The sequence below is a fragment of the Plectrocnemia conspersa genome, unplaced genomic scaffold, assembly GCF_051122295.1.
Source record: "Plectrocnemia conspersa isolate PC_06_02 unplaced genomic scaffold, ASM5112229v1 ptg000012l, whole genome shotgun sequence".
In the NCBI taxonomy this organism is placed as follows: Eukaryota; Metazoa; Arthropoda; class Insecta; order Trichoptera; family Polycentropodidae; genus Plectrocnemia; species Plectrocnemia conspersa.
The window spans coordinates 31,116,696-31,136,325 of record NW_028277176.1 but is presented as its reverse complement, the minus strand read 5'-3'; the positions used below and the strand labels follow the sequence as shown (position 1 = coordinate 31,136,325).

The 19,630-nt window shown below is 33.8% G+C and overlaps 2 protein-coding genes and 1 long non-coding RNA gene across 8 annotated transcripts; 2 read left to right on the top strand and 1 right to left on the bottom strand.

The window, feature by feature from the left end:
- The first annotated feature begins 894 nt into the window (after positions 1-894).
- On the top strand, positions 895-5,908 carry Mgat1 (alpha-1,3-mannosyl-glycoprotein 2-beta-N-acetylglucosaminyltransferase). The gene is made up of 9 exons (XM_088199567.1): positions 895-1,447; positions 1,507-1,637; positions 1,708-1,924; positions 1,992-2,070; positions 3,106-3,255; positions 4,292-4,382; positions 4,456-4,560; positions 4,625-4,807; positions 4,884-5,908. Exons 1-9 carry the CDS (start codon positions 1,153-1,155, stop codon positions 4,995-4,997), a joined length of 1,365 nt encoding a protein of 454 aa, XP_088055693.1. The 5' UTR covers positions 895-1,152; the 3' UTR covers positions 4,998-5,908.
- A 1,514-nt stretch (positions 5,909-7,422) lies between these two features.
- On the bottom strand, positions 7,423-18,290 carry LOC148228966 (uncharacterized). Of its 6 annotated transcripts, none has more exons than XM_088199560.1 (14): positions 18,203-18,290; positions 14,704-14,834; positions 14,481-14,631; positions 14,216-14,418; positions 14,081-14,143; positions 13,654-13,837; positions 13,333-13,586; positions 13,092-13,264; positions 12,408-12,509; positions 11,920-12,317; positions 10,480-10,551; positions 10,331-10,409; positions 9,523-9,592; positions 7,423-9,454 (listed from the first exon to the last, which is right to left on the bottom strand). In XM_088199560.1, exons 2-14 carry the CDS (start codon positions 14,779-14,781, stop codon positions 7,838-7,840), a joined length of 3,444 nt encoding a protein of 1,147 aa, XP_088055686.1. In that variant the 5' UTR covers positions 14,782-14,834; positions 18,203-18,290; the 3' UTR covers positions 7,423-7,837. The 6 variants fall into 6 exon arrangements, with proteins under 6 accessions (XP_088055686.1, XP_088055688.1, XP_088055689.1 ...); XM_088199562.1 differs by lacking the exon at positions 18,203-18,290 and adding an exon at positions 18,008-18,146; XM_088199563.1 differs by lacking the exon at positions 18,203-18,290 and adding an exon at positions 17,851-17,994.
- LOC148228965 (uncharacterized) lies at positions 18,128-18,745 on the top strand. The gene is made up of 2 exons (XR_015811593.1): positions 18,128-18,390; positions 18,467-18,745. It is a non-coding gene; the product is annotated as an uncharacterized LOC148228965 (long non-coding RNA).
- Positions 18,746-19,630: the final 885 nt, after the last annotated feature.

Genomic DNA, 19,630 nt, shown 5'->3' with positions numbered 1-19,630 from the left:
AAACCGACTGACAGATGAAGTCAGTATCGTTTGCTTAGGCTTGTAGTGCACGAAATACCAACATGCAATTGAAGATTTAGCAAATGTAAATCAGCAACAAAAAAGTCACTTACTTAAAAATATTTTTTTGGTCGACAGATGGTGACGAATGACAAATACACACAGATTGAGCCGCTACAGTAATATTTTTTAATTGAAAGTATATAGAGTTTACATGCTTGTTATTGAAATATATGCTTGTTATTGAACGGTGGACGAGGCACCACCGACCGTTGTCTTTTCGTCGAGGTCTACTAAATAATTTGCTGCTCTCCGCTGCTGTCACGTCAGTGTAACCAAAGTGCCTCTAAGATTTGACCATAATACATGAATAAATAAATATATAAATAGCCCCTCACAGTATTCTCATCTAGCAATTTATAATTACGAAATTCAACTAGGAAGAGAAAACATTGGCGTTGCTGCCCTAGACATGCTGAGGTCGGTGGAGCTGATTTTAAAAAATGCTGGAGGCCCAGAGATAACGTATGGTGCGGCGCAAAAAGAACGACAGATGGCGCGCGCGAAGCGTTGTTGTGACAGCGCGCGTGGCTGTGCCTGCCTGATCCTAGATAAATAAATATATTAATAATATAAGTATTTTTTACTCGGGTTGCAAATATCACAATATTATAGATATTTCTAGATGTGCCACGGCACCCAAGTTAAGCTAGGGTTTTTCAGAATTTTGTCACACCGAGCTCTGTTTATTTAATGTAAAGTGTTGTAGATTGGTTGAATTTATTTATTTAAATTGAATTGTATTTTTATGTCACATTTTGAAGATTCGAATTTAAAATGTTCATGCTTTTTTAACGAGCTGTTATGGCCAAATAGATTTAAAAAATGTAATTTGTACAGATGTTTTTATTTTGACGTGACAGTTCTAACCGACAATCGATTCGTCAATCGAGCTTAGAAAAAGCTTCAATTCTCGATAAGGTGAATAAGTAAACGAATCCAAGGACAAATGTCAAACTTGAAATATGCGTAAGGTTATACACGTAAACCGGAAAATGTCAAAGGCGATATCGAGTGTGAAAACATGTCGACGTATATAACGTTTCGCAAAGTTTAAAGGTGCGAGCTCAAATGCTGAACCACTGAAGCAAAATGCGGCTGTATGCCAAGAAAGCGGTCGTCGCTGGCTTAGTATGTCTTTCTCTGTGGGCTCTGTTCACTTACGTGTCGTTCGCCAACAGTCCGCTGGGAGCGAGGAACGACATAGAAGCGGATCCGGACGAGGAGTTTAGAAAATACTTAACGCAACGCATCGACAAATTGGAGCAAGACTTTAGTAAACACTTGCAGAGCAACAATAAGATATTGATCGAGATCAAAGATTCGATCTTGGAGGAGAAAAAGAGGAGAGACAGAGCCGAGTTAAACGACAACGCGCAAGAGACCGGTAAGTCGCTAATTCCGTTGCTCTATTGCATGAGTGTGATTATCATTTTATACGCTTAGTCGTAGATCGGCCACAGGACAAGATAGCTGTGTTAGTTTTGGCTTGCAACAGAATAACGGTGAAGCGTTGTCTAGATCGGCTTATTAAATTTAGACCTGACAAAGAAAAGTTTCCTATAATCATAAGTCAGGTAATTGTATCAATATTGTGATCAAATTTCCTTCCATATATCCTATGTTTAATCCATTCGTTTATTTCAGGATTGCAATCATGAGTCGACGAGATTAGTGTTAGAATCGTACGCTAACGCTCCCGATTCGGGAGTAAGTTTGATTTTGCAGCCGGATTTGAGCGAAGTCGTCGTGCCACCGAGAGAGAAAAAGTTCCGTGGTTACTTTAATATAGCTAGACATTATCGCTTCGCTCTCAATCACACGTTTTATACGCTCGGCTATGAAGCAGTGATAATTGTAGAAGGTTTGCCGTTAATCAACTGCTTTCTTTTTAAATAAGTAACCACTAATGCACCCATATTATTTTGCAGATGATTTAGACGTATCTCAAGATTTTTACCAATACTTTTTGGGCACATATCCTCTACTCAAGAACGATCCGACTTTTTGGTAGGTGTAGGTTCACCAAATATAAAATAATATTTAATAATTATTTAAATTACCTTTCTGAGCTTCTTTCCTTTATTTGAGATAGAACTTATCTTTTCACAATTCTTCCAAAAAATAAGTCGAATAAAGTTACGTTTATTTTTTTCTAATATAGTATTAGGCAAAAATAAGATATTACACAAATTTGGAAACAAAATAGATAGTCAAATTTATTCATTTATTTATACATTTTATTTACTTTTATATATCATTGTTTCTGACCATCGCTCAGTTTTGCTACATAAATACATTTTAAAATTTAAACAGGTTAGTGCAAATGAATTACAGCAAGTGAGCGTTGGTCGGAACAGTAAATATTCCATAAATAACTCTGCAACAGTTAAAATGTTATGTAAATAAATAAAATGTTTTTTAGAATAAATTTGACCTCCGATAACAGGAAAATACCAGGTAGATTAATTTTAAATTATATATATAAAAAAAGTTATAGAACGAAGAACATATTAAAATCTAAAGGATCTTAAATAACTGCCCTGTATTTGGTCGGTCGCCCCGAGGGGCGGGACCAGTACACGATGCGGTATTACTTTTCTTACTTGAGAATAAAAATATAATGTAGTCCCATGGCACAACCTTAGGAACTGCAGTATGGTGGTGCCGGTAGTGGGGCTTTTGCAGAGTTTTAGTCTTTTATTTATGGTCTCTCTGAGCATAGAAGCCTAGAGAGAGGGAGGTGTTCTCCGCCGTTGATAAAAATCTGAGGCGCCGGCCCTCTGAGGAGCTCCTAAGGGTCCAACCGGTTAAGGGCGGGGCCCCGAAGGCAAACCCAACTCCTAATGTATAAGTTATTGTTTTTAGACTGACAATATTGAACAATTTTTTAGTGTTATAAATAATGTTTTGAAGTGATTTAAAAGTTGTAGAACTTTCCACGAGGTTTGAAAAAAAAAATTTAGTATACTATAAAATCGTCCAAAGTTTTTTTTATAATAACATAAAATTAAACCATTACTTAATATATTTTTTTAATTATAGGTGCGTATCGGCATGGAATGATAACGGAAAAGCTGGCCTAGTAAATCCGGCGCAACCGGAATTATTACATCGTACAGATTTCTTTCCCGGACTTGGATGGATGTTATTGAGAGGACTTTGGGATGAACTACAGCCTAAGTGGCCAGCAGCGTAAGAATATTTTTTTGTTGTATTAACACATTCGTGTTGGGTCCCATCTCTAGGCGTCTTTGCACATAACAAAATCGATGTATATATAAAATAATAATCATGACTTTTGCTGTTCTCATAGGAAATTTTTGATTGAATTTTCTATTGAACAAGCAAGTATAACTATTTTATCGGTTCGTTTTTAGTCTTGTTTAAGCGTATAAATAATATATAATAAATTTAAATATAAAAAAGTTTGCTTCTTTGGTAGATTTCGTGGAATATTCTTCATTACATTTGAACACCTGGTTTACATTTCAAGTAATATGATACATCTTTCCTTCTTACAAAATTTTAGTGTTTCTCGGTGATTTGCCGCATTTGTTAGTGTTTTTATTTGAAAACTCATTGAGAACCATCTAAAAGATATTTATTTGTATGTATTTAATTATGAATACAGCAAAAACATTTTTTTAAAAACTCCCACAAGTTTAAAAGTTATCACCGTTTTCTTACTAATAAACACAAATCGAAATAGTAATTATTTGTTAAAAATTAATATACCAAATTCAATATTTTTTAACTCCCATATGTTTGGAAATTATCAGTTTTCTTTAAAAAGACACAAAAAAATAAAAATAAAACTCATTTCACAATTTTACCAAAGTTTTTAAAATAATTTTATCAAAAAATAAAATTCAAAAAGAAAATGCCCATTGCAAAAATTAGAACCATTAAAAATATGTATTTATTTAATTTTTTGGATAATTAGGAAACAACCCCTAATTGTTTTTTATTGTTAACAATTTAAAAGTTATGATTTTTTTCCAGCCCCGCCAACAGTAAGTAGTTTTATACAATTTATGCCCTGACGCGAATGTGTTAAATATTAGGTTTTCAATACATATATAGAAACAATTGCCTAGATAACTAATTTGTAACAATAAAGACATACTCTCAAACGAATGATTAAATGTTTCGGGAAATCCAATCTGGGATCACGGGTTTTCTTGTATGATACTGTTTATCAAAAACTTTTTTTATGAAAATATTTTAGCTACTGGGATGATTGGATTAGAAAACCAGAGCAGAGAAACGAAAGGGCTTGTATAAGGCCAGAGCTTCCTAGAACAAGAACTTTTGGTAAAGTAAGTATATACTTCTTTATTTTTCTTAAATACTGAATGTACGTACGTATTATAGTATAAAGTTATTTTATAGGTTGGCGTTAGCAATGGATTATTCTTCGATAAATACCTGAAATTGATTCAGCTGAATGATCAAGCTGTATATTTTACAGAGCTAGATCTATCTTATTTAACTAAAGTATATAATTGATACTTCAATATGAAATTCTATATTTTATTATTAATCATGGTATTAATTATAGGAAAAATACGATAAGAAGTTTATTGAAAATATTTACGCAGCGCCGAATGTCAGTTTAGCGTCCTTGCGAAAAATGGATGTACTTACAGATGATAATACATCGCCTAGTATTAGATTAATATATAATACAAAAGATGAGTACAAAAGAATGGCCCGTCATCTTGGTTTGATGGAAGACTTTAGAGTAAGTTTTATATCAATTCTACTTGTACTTATAGTAAGGATTAAAAAGGATGAATATATAATGAGCGATGTTTCAGAGCGGAGTAGGGAGAACGGCCTACATGGGAGTAGTCAATTGTTACTATAAAGGGCGCCGAGTATACATAACTCCAGTCACGCCGCAGTCCATATACGACCCGACATGGAATTAGGACAAAATATATATATTCTTCCGACGTATTTTAGTATCTCAATGTCGAATTTATATTACAAACTAATGACTATTTGTAGTAAATTGAATTGACTGATGTATTTACTTTATTTATCCTACATATTTTGATTTATGCTGTTTCAACGATTAGACTACAAATAGTTTTTATTATATTTTTTTATGTTCATCTTGACTGAAGTAAATCAAACATATTTTTTGAATTAGAGCTATTGTACTTATTTTTTTGTTAAGCTATGAGAAGCTCTCTGTTTTTTCCTCTTAAATACTTTTTTCCGCATGGATTCAATTTGTGATAACGTAGGTTATTTGAAATATAAATGTTTTGCATTTATCAACAAGTATAGTTTATTGAACCATTATTTTTTACACTATACATATTGACAATAGTGAAAGAAATATTTTGTAATTATTATATGTAAATCTATGTATATTTTTATTAAGGGTCATTTAATATTTATGTGAAATTAACGATACCAAATGTACGTTTTCTGTGTGATGATATTAATTTTTAACGATCATGTGTGTTTTATGTTTAAAACGCAAAGTGTGTTCATTCATCGGTGGTGGTGCAATAATTATTACACGTTTAAAACGCACTGTGTGATATAAACAACGTACACATCTTCATTTTGATTATTATTTCAAATTAATTTTTTGTGATATGAAATTATTTTTTAAGGAAAAGTCAAAAGACAATTTACGACACATTGACGAAATTTCTTTTTAGTTAAGTTCAAATATTATTATGTAATATACACGTTTGAAGCCAAAGTTTGCAAGTTTTAAATTCCAGGATTTAAATAAAAGTAAATTACGTGGAGTCGTTCATTTATAAAAGGGCATTATAATTATTAAATATATAAATATACTTGTAGAATTATTATCCATAATCCATCAACATATTGGTTGGAAGATAACCTCAAATTTATGTAACATGAATTAATAAATTGATATACATATACAGTGAAGAAGTATTAAGCATAATACATTCCGAAATAGCAAAAAATATTGTATTTAAATAACTATAGTGTATATAAACTATATATTCGTACATTGATAAGTTACTGTACATAAAATTATAACTTCAAAACATTTATTTGTACATCAATAATGTAGCGAGTATAATAACTATTCTATTTATACCAACTGAGTCACATTTAATGTATATATTATTATGTTATACGTATATTATTGTATACATAACTCATAATTTCACAAATATCAATAGAATTGTTAAATTGAAATACATTTTTTTAATAAAAAATGTTTTTTTTTTATTATAATTATAATCAACTATATGTCTAAAATCCCATACAAACTACGATCCTGCGACTGAGACGATTTAATTAATTGTCACGAAAATGTAAAAATTTATAAAATCGACTATTTTCTATTTTAACACATTATGGTCCATTCACGCGTTTTCGCGTGATAGCGAAACTTTGCAGTCAATTCGTTCACCCGTTTTCGAGTAAAAATGATGTAACTTAAGCTTGTAAAAAATTTAATTTTTTGTTAATAAATGGCAATATATACATTTATTACTATTTTGGTACTACTGGTAGTACAAAATAAAATACCGATAGTAGCAAAAACTTTTTTTCTTAATCCGTACAACTTATTTCTTGAAATCTATATCTCCATTGCTTAGAACTATGAAAACGACGATGCCCATATCGCTTAAAAGCAGAAGCGAAGAATAAAATGATGCTCTTTGTAGGTGATTAACCTAATTTTCCGATGGCCGAAATATCAGCCCACCCTATCTATGCAAAAAATCCCACCGGCCGATATTTCAGCACAAATTAAAAAAAATAATTAAACATGTTTGATATTTTTGTACGAAATGTGTGACATGTCAACATAAAATGAATCCATTTGATTTAAAATCTCAGGCAAGTCTAGCGGAACCTTGCAGTTCCTAATAATTCTGCTATGTAACAAAAAAATCGCTGCGCCCTTTTTTATGATAGGGATGGCTGGCGAAGTGAAAACAAGAACAGATATTACATACGCGAAATTCTTTCTACTATTTGTACATTTTTATCTCCAGATAATTTTTTAATAGCTTACAGAATTATGTATTAAAAAACACCGATGCTAAAAAAATTAAGGCGATGATAAAAATAATTATTCAGCAATGAACTGGCTGGGGAAGAAACGAGGGCGATGAAACGACAATTTTAAAAATTGGATAAGCTACGGAAATATTAAAAAATGAATTTCATATGAATTTGTCAGATAAAATGACAAAGAAATAAAATATGGATGTTTCGTGTTTTTTAATAAATAAATCATCAGCGATCAATTGTAGAATCGGTGAATTTTCCATTCCAACAATTTACCAGTTGGTGAACTTTCTTAAAATTCCTATTTTTGAAGTAAATAAAGAAAACACGTGTGTAATATTAACTTATATCAATATATTTACAAAAAATATAATTACACATACAAATATTAAAGTGTCAATGTAGTATACATGAGTTATTGTACATGAGTTCATTATTTGGTTTACATTCCGTAACGTGAGAAGGTTTTCTGCATTTTTTTAGTAATAGCTAACGTCCACATCCTTCGTATTCGTATAATCTCTTGCGACCTTGTCTCAGGTACCTTGTTTAGCGACCCGTCACCATTAAGTAGATACAAAATAGTACACATTCGAAACAATAACGGAAACTCTTTTAAACAATTTGAGCAAACAAGCAGCACCGAACCATATCAAAATTTCATTACATTAAAAATAAAACTATGGCAATTTTTTATATAATTTAACTCCTATTTTGCAATATACTTTATGATAACCGTAAATACTAAAAATTAATCAGTCACGTGTTTCTCCGAACCGGAATGCCATCCGGAATCCATCGTGTTACTATCGCTGTAGCAACGCATGTGCATCGGGGCCACTTGATTTGCTCCGTTATCACACATTTGCATGTTATTCTCGAAGCCCTGAACTGGCTCGTATCTAAGATCTGGCGCTATACAAACGCCGCCGACGATTCCTCTTCTACTACCTTCGGTTTCGGTAACCAACGACGGCTCGTTCAAGTCGTCGTTGACAAAATTATCCGAATAGCGAGCGTTGTGCTGCATCATATGTACAAAATTTAACTTAGCCACGTTTACGTCACCGTGATTAAAGAGATTTTCATCAAACCTCCTCAACGGAGATCCTGTTGATTCGTTCGGATCGTTGAGCAACAACAAAGCTTCGTCTACGCACTTTCGCCTCAAATTACCGTCATTCATGAGTTCAAACTCTTCGAACATCTTCCTCCTCATCGGATTCATTAACATTGATTCGTCTATTCCTTTTCGCTTCATTGCATTGCTGCAATTCAACGAGTCTTCGATGCTCTTCCTCCTCGATGATATGTTATTATCTTTGCTTTGAAACGAATCGTCGCAAATTCTCATAGAATTATTTATGTTTTTCCGTCTTAACGGAGTGTTGTTTAGGAACGACTCTTCTAAATGCGATCTCATAGGAACAGTCAAATCTGAATCGCTGATAGGAGAATCTTCGATACACATCCTCCTGAACGGAGAAGACGAATTCGAGTCGCTGCTCATCATCGTATCGTCCAAGACTTTTCTCCTCGAATTTTTAATGTTATCTTCTTTGCTCAACATTTCTTCTTGAGCTTTACGCCTCGAAGGCGAAGAAGTGATCGAATCGTCCATTCTAGAACAACCCGCCTCTTCGTTTGAATCGTCCATTGAAATCAAGCGTCTCATCGGACGATTGGAAGCCTCGTTAAATTCTTCCATATTTTTTGATGAGTTCAAATCATTATTTATCATAATCAATGAATCGTCTTTCCTAGCCTGACTTATCGGCGGTAATCCGACGTCGTTTAAATCGCTTCCTTGCGATATCATAGAATGATTTATGCTCGATCTATTCGGACTCGCTCTGATCCTCATGCTGGAACGATTAGATACGTCTATGAAAGAATTATCTTGACCTTCCATATGATTTAGACTCATGTTAATATTCGATATTTTTTCTTCCGGTATATCGTGGCTCAATTTTCTAGTGGAAGCGATTTGGGCGTCACTCACACATCTGTTTGACATCTTGCATGAACCGTCTGTGCAATTATAACATAAAGATCCATCTTGATAATGAGCACTAGTTCTAGACGAGTTCGGATTAGGACTCTCTTTTGAAACGATCGGACTCTTCTTTTTAGTTCGGTTTGGACTCGAGCAGACGGGCGATGGAGTATTCTGTTTCTTCCAGCGAGGGTTATTTAAGCACGGAGATGGCGAGTTCTTGCTTTGTAAGTTAGGAATGCCGGAATGATTAGGGCGAGGTCTGGGTGGTCTGCCTTTGAAAGCTGGACAAGATCCTACGTCAGAATCGCCCGAAGAAGTGTCCGCTTGTGCTTCGATAGTTCCAACGAGACCAGCACAGTATTCAACAGTCTAAAAATATCATAATTTATTAATAAAAACTATAATTAATCTATAAAATATAATAAAAATAGATATACCTTAAGTGAGACATTGCAACAGCTTGATACATCGGCAAAATAAAGTTCAGATTCTCCACCTCGTGCTTGCCTATAATCAAATTTTAAAGAATACTTTTAGAATATAAATGTATATGTATCAATGGCGGTGCGTCTGTAGAAACTGGAAATACATTTTATTTTTCAAACAAATAATATATTCTCAAAGTTGTCCTTATAGTTTTAACGAAAACTCATTATGAGAAAGAATTTGCATTTTTTATCTTACATTTGCAAAAATGTATAACTTTTTATAAATTAACAATAATTTCACTATATTTTCGGTGTTAGTTAGTAGTAGTCGTACCAATGATGCTATTTAGTAACATGATATTTTGTGTTTTGATATTTTCAACCCTATATCAACAATGGCAGTGGAGATTATATATATTATGCTTTATGAGTTTCAACTCGGTCATAATGTGACAATAGTAGTAAAAACATCTGTAATGCAATGGACAGGGATGCCATTCAATTTAGAAAGTCGCAAATATGGTTCTAAAGATTTCGTTCTGGGAATTTTGACATCGAATATCTACATAAGGGGTTGTTAGTGAGGATATTAGGACTGCCACCAAAGCAGACCCAAGATTAAAACGATTCAGTAGTAGCTTTAAAAAATTGGAAAAGGTGTTAATTTGGAGAAAATGGGTATCTCATAAATTGTCTGTGGAAAATCTAGCACAGCGAAACGAAAATGCAGGACCTAGGACTGGGCTAATTCTTTTAGGTCTTGCACACAGGCGCAAAAATTCACGAGCCAGCCCTGTGTATTATACTTATAACATACCTTGCCGAAGTTTGTTTTTCACACTGAAAAGCTAGATTTTCTTCGCCTTGTGCATCAGGTGGTTGTCGCATTTCTGGATCTATAATTCAATTTAAGTCATTGATATTCAGTAACTATAATTTGATTCATAATTAAGAAGAATAACGTACCTGTAATTTGCGAGTGTTTCTGGCAAGTGTGCTGAGAATGATGGACGTCTTCTAAAGCTTCTGGGAATTCATCTAGAACAAAAAACATTTTCATATAGTGAATTATGTTAAGTATGGAAGGATACAAGTATATAAATCGATTATAGTAGATCAAACATTTATAAAAAAATATTACGCTATATGGTCTTGATAAAATTTTATGACTCTTAAAACATTAGATGCCTAGCGTTTTCCGCCTGGAAATCTAATTTCACGTTTATTTGTACAGGTTGTACCAATTCGAGTTTCCAATGTTGGCAGCACTGTAAGTCAGACATCTGTTAATAATCACTGGTGTTCAAAGTGTCAGATGTTAGTTTGTAACCACACATTTACGAAATGGATTGCTTAACCACCGCGCAATAAGTTAAAATTCTTCAATTGTCCTACAGAAATACCAATTCTATACAAACTGTGTATAGAAATTATTTACAGGAAGATTATGGTCAATTTCATCATCCTACTGAGCGAACAATTCACAATTCAAAGAGACTGAAAGCGTCGGAGGTAAGGTAAGGGCTTGTTCATCATCGTAGCACCCGTTCAGCCGAGAATATTGTTGCTGTAAGTGAAAACGTGGCCGAAGACCTGGATTGTCGATTCGTTGGCGTTCGCTGCTTTTGGACTTTTCTTATGGCTCTTTTTGGCGTATTTTGCATCTGGACTTGCACCTACATCCGTGTAAAATTCAGATAACACAAGAACTGAAGCCCAGAGACATGGACAATGAAGAATTTACGTATTTACGATTGAGTGTTAGGGCAGCAGGAAGTTGATGCTGATTTTTCAAAGAAAATCATCTTCTCTGACGAGGCACATTTTCACCTATCTGGGCATGTTATTAAGCAAAATTTTCGCATATGGGGCGAGGAAAATCCTCATGTGATTCACAAGAGACTATTACGTGTCCAAAAAGTGACTGTTAGGTGCGCATTGTGGTCAGGCGGTGTCATTGGGTCTTAGTTATTTGATAATGATGAAGGTTGGACTGTAACAGTCAATGGTGAGCACTATGCGTATGATTACCGATTATTTTTGGCATGAAATCGAAGATATTTATCTGGAAGACATGTGGTTATAACGAGACGGTGCAACTTGCCACACATCAGGTGCAATGTTGGATGTTTTGCGTGAAATGTTCCCAGGTCGCATTAATTCACGTTTTGATGAAGTCAACTAGCCGCCAAAATTGGAACAGTTAAATGGAACAAAAGGTCTAAAGTAAGGGAAAATGTATCTTTAACACATTCATTAACATAGGGTCACCAGGTTTTGAAAACATCAAAGGAGGACAGTAAAAATAAAAAGGCCATCTCGGAATTTATGTTCGAGGAGGACAAACAAATTAATACGAGCTAAAAAATAAAAGGTTATTCACCTTAATTAACATCAAATACGTACCAGGATTAGGATTTCCTTGATGATGACATTCCGCTCTATGTACAATCGAGTCATCACTCTGCCTCTCACTATCATTAATCGGAACAAAATGACCCGGAGACAAAGATAATAATCCCGGATCATGGCACGGCAGCACCCTGACAGGCATTTGATTTGTCTGATGGCACATTCCCAGCCCCATCCTCAAAGATCCTTGATGATGATGGTGGTGAGAAGTTGAGCTCAAATGCTGGCTTTCTAGATCGCTTACGCTTCCGTGCGGAGTTAACGAGTTTGGATATCCTGAACGATTCGATTGGTTCATCATTGGACACGTATGAGGCATGTGGACCGGTGAATGCGAATGATGCATGTGATGATGAGATGAACCGGAGCCGGAATGTTGGTGATGAAGATATCTGAAAGAATTAAGATTATTAAGTAAGGGAAGGGATGTGGAGTATTTTTTAAGCAAGAGCTAAATAGTGCTTTAAGTTTTTGAAAAATACCTGTGGTGAGGAGTGTATGGGGGAGGAGGACCTAATTGCCAATAGCCAGCGGGAGAATTCCCAAAACCGTAAGCACTGTCACCAGACGAACTACCGCCAACTCTAAAAGCAAATAATAGTTGTGATTAATATATAGTTTAGCATTGTTAAGCAATTAATTTTTATGTACTGTATTTTGTGTTTTTTTGCCACAAGGATTTACATAAAAAAAAGGTTGTATCATTAATTTTTCTCTATAAGATCTTGTTAATTTTATTTTGGTTAAATATCAGTAACTATGATACACACTTTTTCACGAATTTTGAACTCTGAATTATAATCTAGTTTGATTTTTTATATAGTATATACTATAAAAAAAATGATATAGTTTTAAAAGATTTTTTATATAACTATAAAAAAAATAAAATGTATTTTTCACAAAATAATATTTTTTGTTATAGTATATAATTTATTACTGTCGTTAGTTTTTTCTAGTGTGTATAGTAATTATCTACTTTACTAGTGCATAATTATAATTAACAATCATAAAAGTGATTTTTTAAGTACTTAGTTTGAAATACAATTATTGTAATACTATCTAAAGAAGCAGAACTAATGATATCGCTGAAATCAACTTGTAATTCTACGTATAAATCGAGTTGTCTCATATTTGTGGCAAAAACCCTTTTATATAGTGTTTTTTACCGTTGATTTGAGTTTCTCGTCCACGGAAACCAACTCCACGGAGATACTCTTCTCCCGGATCCAGGGTTGGGAGAGTATAGGTTACCGACACGACCTGATGCCCAAAATCTTTGCTGCAAATCCCAATTGGCGGCTGCTGCTGCTCGACATTGAGTGCAACATTCGCCACAAACCTACAATCGAAGCTGTTACTCTCAAGGAGTAAGATAGATAGAGAAAGAATAAAGAGCGTACAACTTACTTGCGGTTGTTGATTGTGCGGACGCGGTTGTTGACCGCCTGTTGCAGGTCGGTATAACGATCGACATCGTAATTCTAGTTGTTCCCAATACATTTTCTTTTTTTCGTGACTGAGCAGCTGATAAGCGAGCATTGCTGAACAGATGCAAACTAAAACTCCGGCGACCGATAGTCCAAATATGGCGCTCAAGCAACGATACAAAGATCCGTGAATTGCACCGCAGTCGGAGACTTCTTCAAACACACACTTGACGCCTGTAATAATCATATTTTTTAATATGTAGGTATAAAAATAGAACCGTGGGTTTAGTTTTAAATATACCTTCATCTTCAAGACCGTTTCCGGAATCCATCAGAGCTGAGGAGCAAATACAAGTCTTCGTTTCGTCAGTGTAGAAACACTGCCGTAAGGTTTGCAATCTGTTCATGTGGATGACTGTAGTAGTGATGGTGACGAGGACGCAAGTTAAAGCGCATACCAAGCAGCAAGCTCCGGCAATTTTGATCTATAAAATAATAATAATTAAATTTTATTTGAGTGACATTTTTAGCAACAAAATCAATAAGTGGTTATTGATTACAAAAAATATAAAATATAAAATTCACGAATGTCTTGCTGCATTTGATTCAGAGGCGTAGTGTTGGTCATATTTAATGTTAAAACTTAATATTTTGGTGACCGCTAGCGCTCCAGGGTCGTCAATTCAAAATTAATATTATGTGGCAGAATACGTGTTAATAAAACTTACCAAATAATTATATCGATTCCGTCTTCGAGCGAGGCTCATCACGCACAGACCTGTTAAAACCAACTGAAACGAATATTTAAAGATTAAAAAAAACATAATTAATGTGCATGTATCATAAGCGTTCAAATCAAATACCATAGTCGCCGGAATCGGAGTCGGAATAGTCTCCAAATGGTGCAAGCTTATCGTTAAAGCTCTCAATAAAAAAGAAGCAGCTAATAGGAATCCGCCCAGCAGACACGATGCAGTACCCATTCCCATACACCACCATACATATTTTCTGGGACCTGTTGAATTGTTTTGATTCGTCGTCGTGTTTTCTCCGGGTCTTGCGTTGCCTTAAAATATATTAAATTTTAGATTTTAAGTTTCAGATAATAGTTATGTTTTTTTTATATACCATTTGGTCTTGGTCTAGGAGGGGGCCTAGGCGGTAGTGCAGGTGGCCTTTCAACTTTTTGAGCAGTTGTATCGTTAGGACCCGTCGGTGCACATTCGGCGTACTGGCCCGCTCCCGGAGGTCCATTGCCGCAAGAACAAGCGACGTGATACTGAAAATTGCTTAGATTAGTGCGCTTGTTTTATTTTAATTTATTTAAATGATCTAATTACAACTAATTAACCTTATGCAAATCGCTCGAGACAGAGGCAGTTGATGCGGACGATGGGTCGCAATCAGCACAGGGACCTCTGCCCGACATTTTTGCAGTGTAATATTCGTCGACGCTTAATCGTTAATCATCCTTTTAGCCATCTGCAAAACAATGTAAATCTCATGAAAATTATTTTGCGCATAATCACTGAAGTAATTTATCTATGGCAACAAATTAAATGGTGAATAAAACTCTGATTGTGGTTTTTAACCCAATACCGTTTTGATTACATATATACTAACATTACTATTCAAAGGATTATATGTTATTTTTGTTTAAAAATATTTTATAGTAGTTGTAGGATTTTCATTAGGTTAGGTTTAGGTTTGAACAGCAAATGGACGTTTCGCAACTGTTAAATTGAGCTTCATAAACATTTTAGAGCAGGATATTAGCATCTATCAATTAAATTATATTTTCGCTACTAGAAATATATATTTACTGGTGAAAATGTATTTGGACTTAATTAGTGAAAATATAACTTTACTGAAAAATACACATTCACTTTAACATTTATACTTTGCATTTAAATAAGTAATGATAAGTATTATATGTAAATGTATATATGGAAAAGTTGTAATCATATAATTTTACTAGTATTTGCCAGATAAATAATATTTTTAATGGTAAAAATATATATCTACCGGTGAAGATGTTTTTCGATATGATTTCACTGAAATAACATATTTTTGGGATAGATTCGAGACTTTGAGGAATCATTCCAGCGGTGAAACAAAAATTTCCGAGACATTTTTTTAGTTGTCCCGGTTTAGAGCTTTATAAGTATGGTAAGCCTATTCAAGAAGGACAACATTGAAAAGCATCTGAGATTGGCAAATCATCAGAAAGCAATTTCCAAGGCTTCTAAACGTACCAGCCTGCAATCTACAATCTCAGGCATTATAAACGCGAAGACGAATTCATTAAAGAAACTGAAAATGTGACTCAAAGCCAATATTCCACTGGAAAAATTGTACGAGCAATCAGTGTGTCAGTACCCTACTAAATATATTGAAGGGTCCGGTGATTTAACATGTGCCGATCGTTTATGAGTATATGTACCAATTTGTAGAGCGGAATTCAAAAATGAATATAAAGAAATGATAATAAAAACAAGTCAATTGTGATATTGGTTGATGAAACCATTGACGAAATAGGTATTCAAAATGGTTTACAGAATATTGTTTTAACATCTTGTAATTTTTGGATCGTTTTTAATAGTTCTGCTTTGACAAAACACTTTAGGTTAAGGTGACCATTTTTTCCAAACTTAAAACCGGGAGATATTTTCAAAAAATACAGATTTTAAAATATCAAAGGCCACTAAAAACAAAAATGTCACCTTGGAAACTTTTACTGATTTAAGGATGTTGCGGGAGCTATTTGCCAATTATACATTGGACATTTTTGTTCAAAGAGGACGTCTGGTCACCTGTACTTTAACTATTAAACGTTAACATACATTAATTGAAAATAAAAATTAAATTTCAAGGTTTATAAGTAAATATTTTTTGATGCTTGTTTCGAAAATATGTTTACTATCTTTGGTCTATAAAATAGGTTTTAGTTATATAATTATGTGTGTTAATAACTGTAAAAGTTTAATTAATGACTAATTATGTTCTCTAGGGCTGGTTCTCTACAAAGAAAAAGAGTAGCACTTTCCTAAAGAATGCTATTAGAAATTGGAGATAAGGGAAATACAAAATATTGTATTTACAAATAATGCACCGCAGGCAACATTTTTGACCACGTTCCTGACGAACATCTCTAGCCAATAATCGTTTTTTATTCAATGAAGTAAAATTACAAAGAAACGGATTTATTAAAATTAAGCAAGTAACAGTAACATTGAGCTATAAATTACGAATGCAAGTTTTTGAATTTTAGTAACGTGTCTATCTACATTTTAATTTAATTTTTTATATTTTTGAGATGAGTGAATTCGCTTTAATAATAGCACGATTTCTTGAATGTGTTTATAAAGCTCCACACAAGACTAGATAAAATTATTCTTAGCTATTAGTAAAAAATAAATAAAAGGCAACTGGTTAAAATTATAAGTTATTAGTAAACATTTTAAATGATAAATAAACCATTTTTACTTTGAATTCTTAAAAAAGTGTACTATTTACATCTCACGACTTACCAGGACGATCCTAAACTACCAGTACTATATTGGTAAATCCAGTACGAATTATTTTGGTGTATACATTTATAATATTTTTTCAGTTCCTTATCTTGAAGCCATTAACTTGGGTTATATTATATTTTTTTTAATAAAATAGCTTTTACTATTAGCATTTTATAATAGCCTTTATTGCACCATAGTTTTTGACATTATAATATAATAAGTGTGTAGTCAATTGAAAACTCACCTAAAGCTTAGTTTCGGGGGCTACATTATAATTATAATTTACGTTATTGTGGTGTAGTTTTAATTTTTGATGTATTAAATATTTATTAAGTAGCATCATAAAAATCATTTTTTAATATTATTTTTTTGATTGCAGCAGAACTTTTTTTACATTAAGTAAATTCATCCATACTATATTGTTATTTTTTTATAATTACCGAAACATTCCATCGTTTCGAAATTAAATTTAATATAAATAACAGCTTCCCCCCTTAATTTTACGATATAATGATTCTTAGACAAGAAGACCGTGTTTGATGTATAGAAGAAGCATTTTAAATGGAACCCCTCAAAATCATATATTATTAAGTTAAGTTACTAAAATATTAATATTTTAGGCGTTTTTGTAAAGATTGGTAAAGGACACTACTAGGTATTGTGAATTTATAGATCAGAAGCCGCAAAAAAAGCACGGCAAATATTTTGAGAATTTCCGAAACACAATGGCGTCGTCAGGTAAGAATCCCAATTACACCTTGCGACCTTTTCGATTGCCCATTGTATAATATCATAGTTTGCAGGTAGAGAAACAGACATTCGTTTAATAATAAATAAGTTGATGGCCGATTTTTTTCGTATTACGATCGGTCGTGATTTTGAACGTTATGACCAAAATTGAAATTGCAAATAAAAATAGCGGACAAATAAGCAATGGCGGCAGATTTAAGTTTGTTTGAATCGAGGTAAGGTCAAATGTGTACCTTTCTCTTTGTATACACACGCGAATTAGTTCACAATTGTTGAATAAAAATGCGGGGTCGTAAACGAGACACGTGCAGCTTTCGTCGAAAGGTTGACGAGCCCTGTCATCAGGCGCAGGACTTTTACGTGGCTGCTCGTTCTATGTTATTTGTATACCGTCAGATTTGCTCCGATTTATGATCTCGGACGTCTTAGCGGGCGGCCGAGGGCAATATACTCGAGGCAACTCGCGCATCCGGCTTTTAAAAAGTTGTCTGGACAAAAACGAGTCGAAACATACACAAAATACACAGACACCGATCGGATCGTATTCGATGGACGACCGATCGGACGCGAAAACGTTAGATTTACCTCGAAACGATCAGAAGCGTCCACCCCCGAACGGCAAACGCAAAACTTGAGAACCGACTAAACTTTTTACCTGCTCGCCTACAGCCGCTCGGAACGAAACGTCATAACCGCCGTCAATCGCCGAACAAAAATACACCGTATTCCTCTCTACGCAATGCCTATTTTTATTCACAACGAATAAATATAAGGTAAGACTCACACATAGGCGAAGCCTTACGGTATAATGTAAGTATACCGTTTTAACTCTTATCTCCGATGTTACAGGAGCGAGTATTGCGAAGCAACCTTTGTAAGAAATTGTACATCTGGCAGGACCGCTCGTGTTAGTAATTTCATCAACAAGTGTTCGGTCCATCCAGCATCACCTTTCCATAAAAAATATATACATGTATCAAATTTACTATACGGATACGTAGTGAGCAATTTTCCCTCCAATCGATGTTTTTACAATTATGGATCGATCAAGATATTTTTTCAACTCTTTAAATGCTACAATTTAGTCATGTGATTAAAAATTATCATTAAATTTGAAATTACAATTCATATAACGATATTTCATTCTCCTAAATGTTTTTAACGATGAAATCAAAATTGTGCGAATTCTAGGGTTGATTTTGGCGTCTCTTTATAAAATTCGTATACCTAGACTTGGAACCCATTGTGTAAAAGAAACAAAGGCCAAAACAACTTGAATGTGTCGTTTTTATGAATCATTCGTTAATGTTTGTCGTGATAAATCAATAAAGTTAAGAAGCACGCGTTCGGTCGTCGATGTTCCGGAAATAATTTCAAATTTCAACATACGTTGATTGTTACCAGTGATTCGAAGACTTTATATGTCGAGCCCCTTCTTAAGGTTAGCAGTATTTTTTTTACCGAGGAATACATTTATTAAGACTCAATAGTAAAGATTCCATAGTTGCCATATAATAGTTATAGTTCTTAAATGTATTACTTTAATATTGGAAATTATAAACGATTTTTTTACAGTTTGTGTAATTTAGTTACTTTGCATGATGCATAGCTACCGTGTTTCCCCGAGAATAAGTCCTAGTGTGATTTTTCAAATTACCCCATCTGATTGTTTAGTTGTCAAAATATGTTGGATGGCTTGAAGCATTATCAGTCAAAAGTAAATAAAGCCTGTGGTTCTAATTTTTTAAATTGCCAGTAACGTTTAACAGATAGGCAAAAATGTTCGTTAAACCAATTCTCGAAAATTTGTATAGTGATCCAAGATTTTTTATTGGACTCCCAAATCACTGGTAAAGATGATTTTGAAATTCCCTTCATTGCTCTTGGGGTTTTGGAATGATAAATGAGCAGTGGTTTTAATTTACAGTCTCCATTAGCGTTATCACCCAGTAAAAGTGTTCAACGATCTTTTGCAGCTTTAAATCCTGGTGCAATTTCGGTGAATCCAAAAAA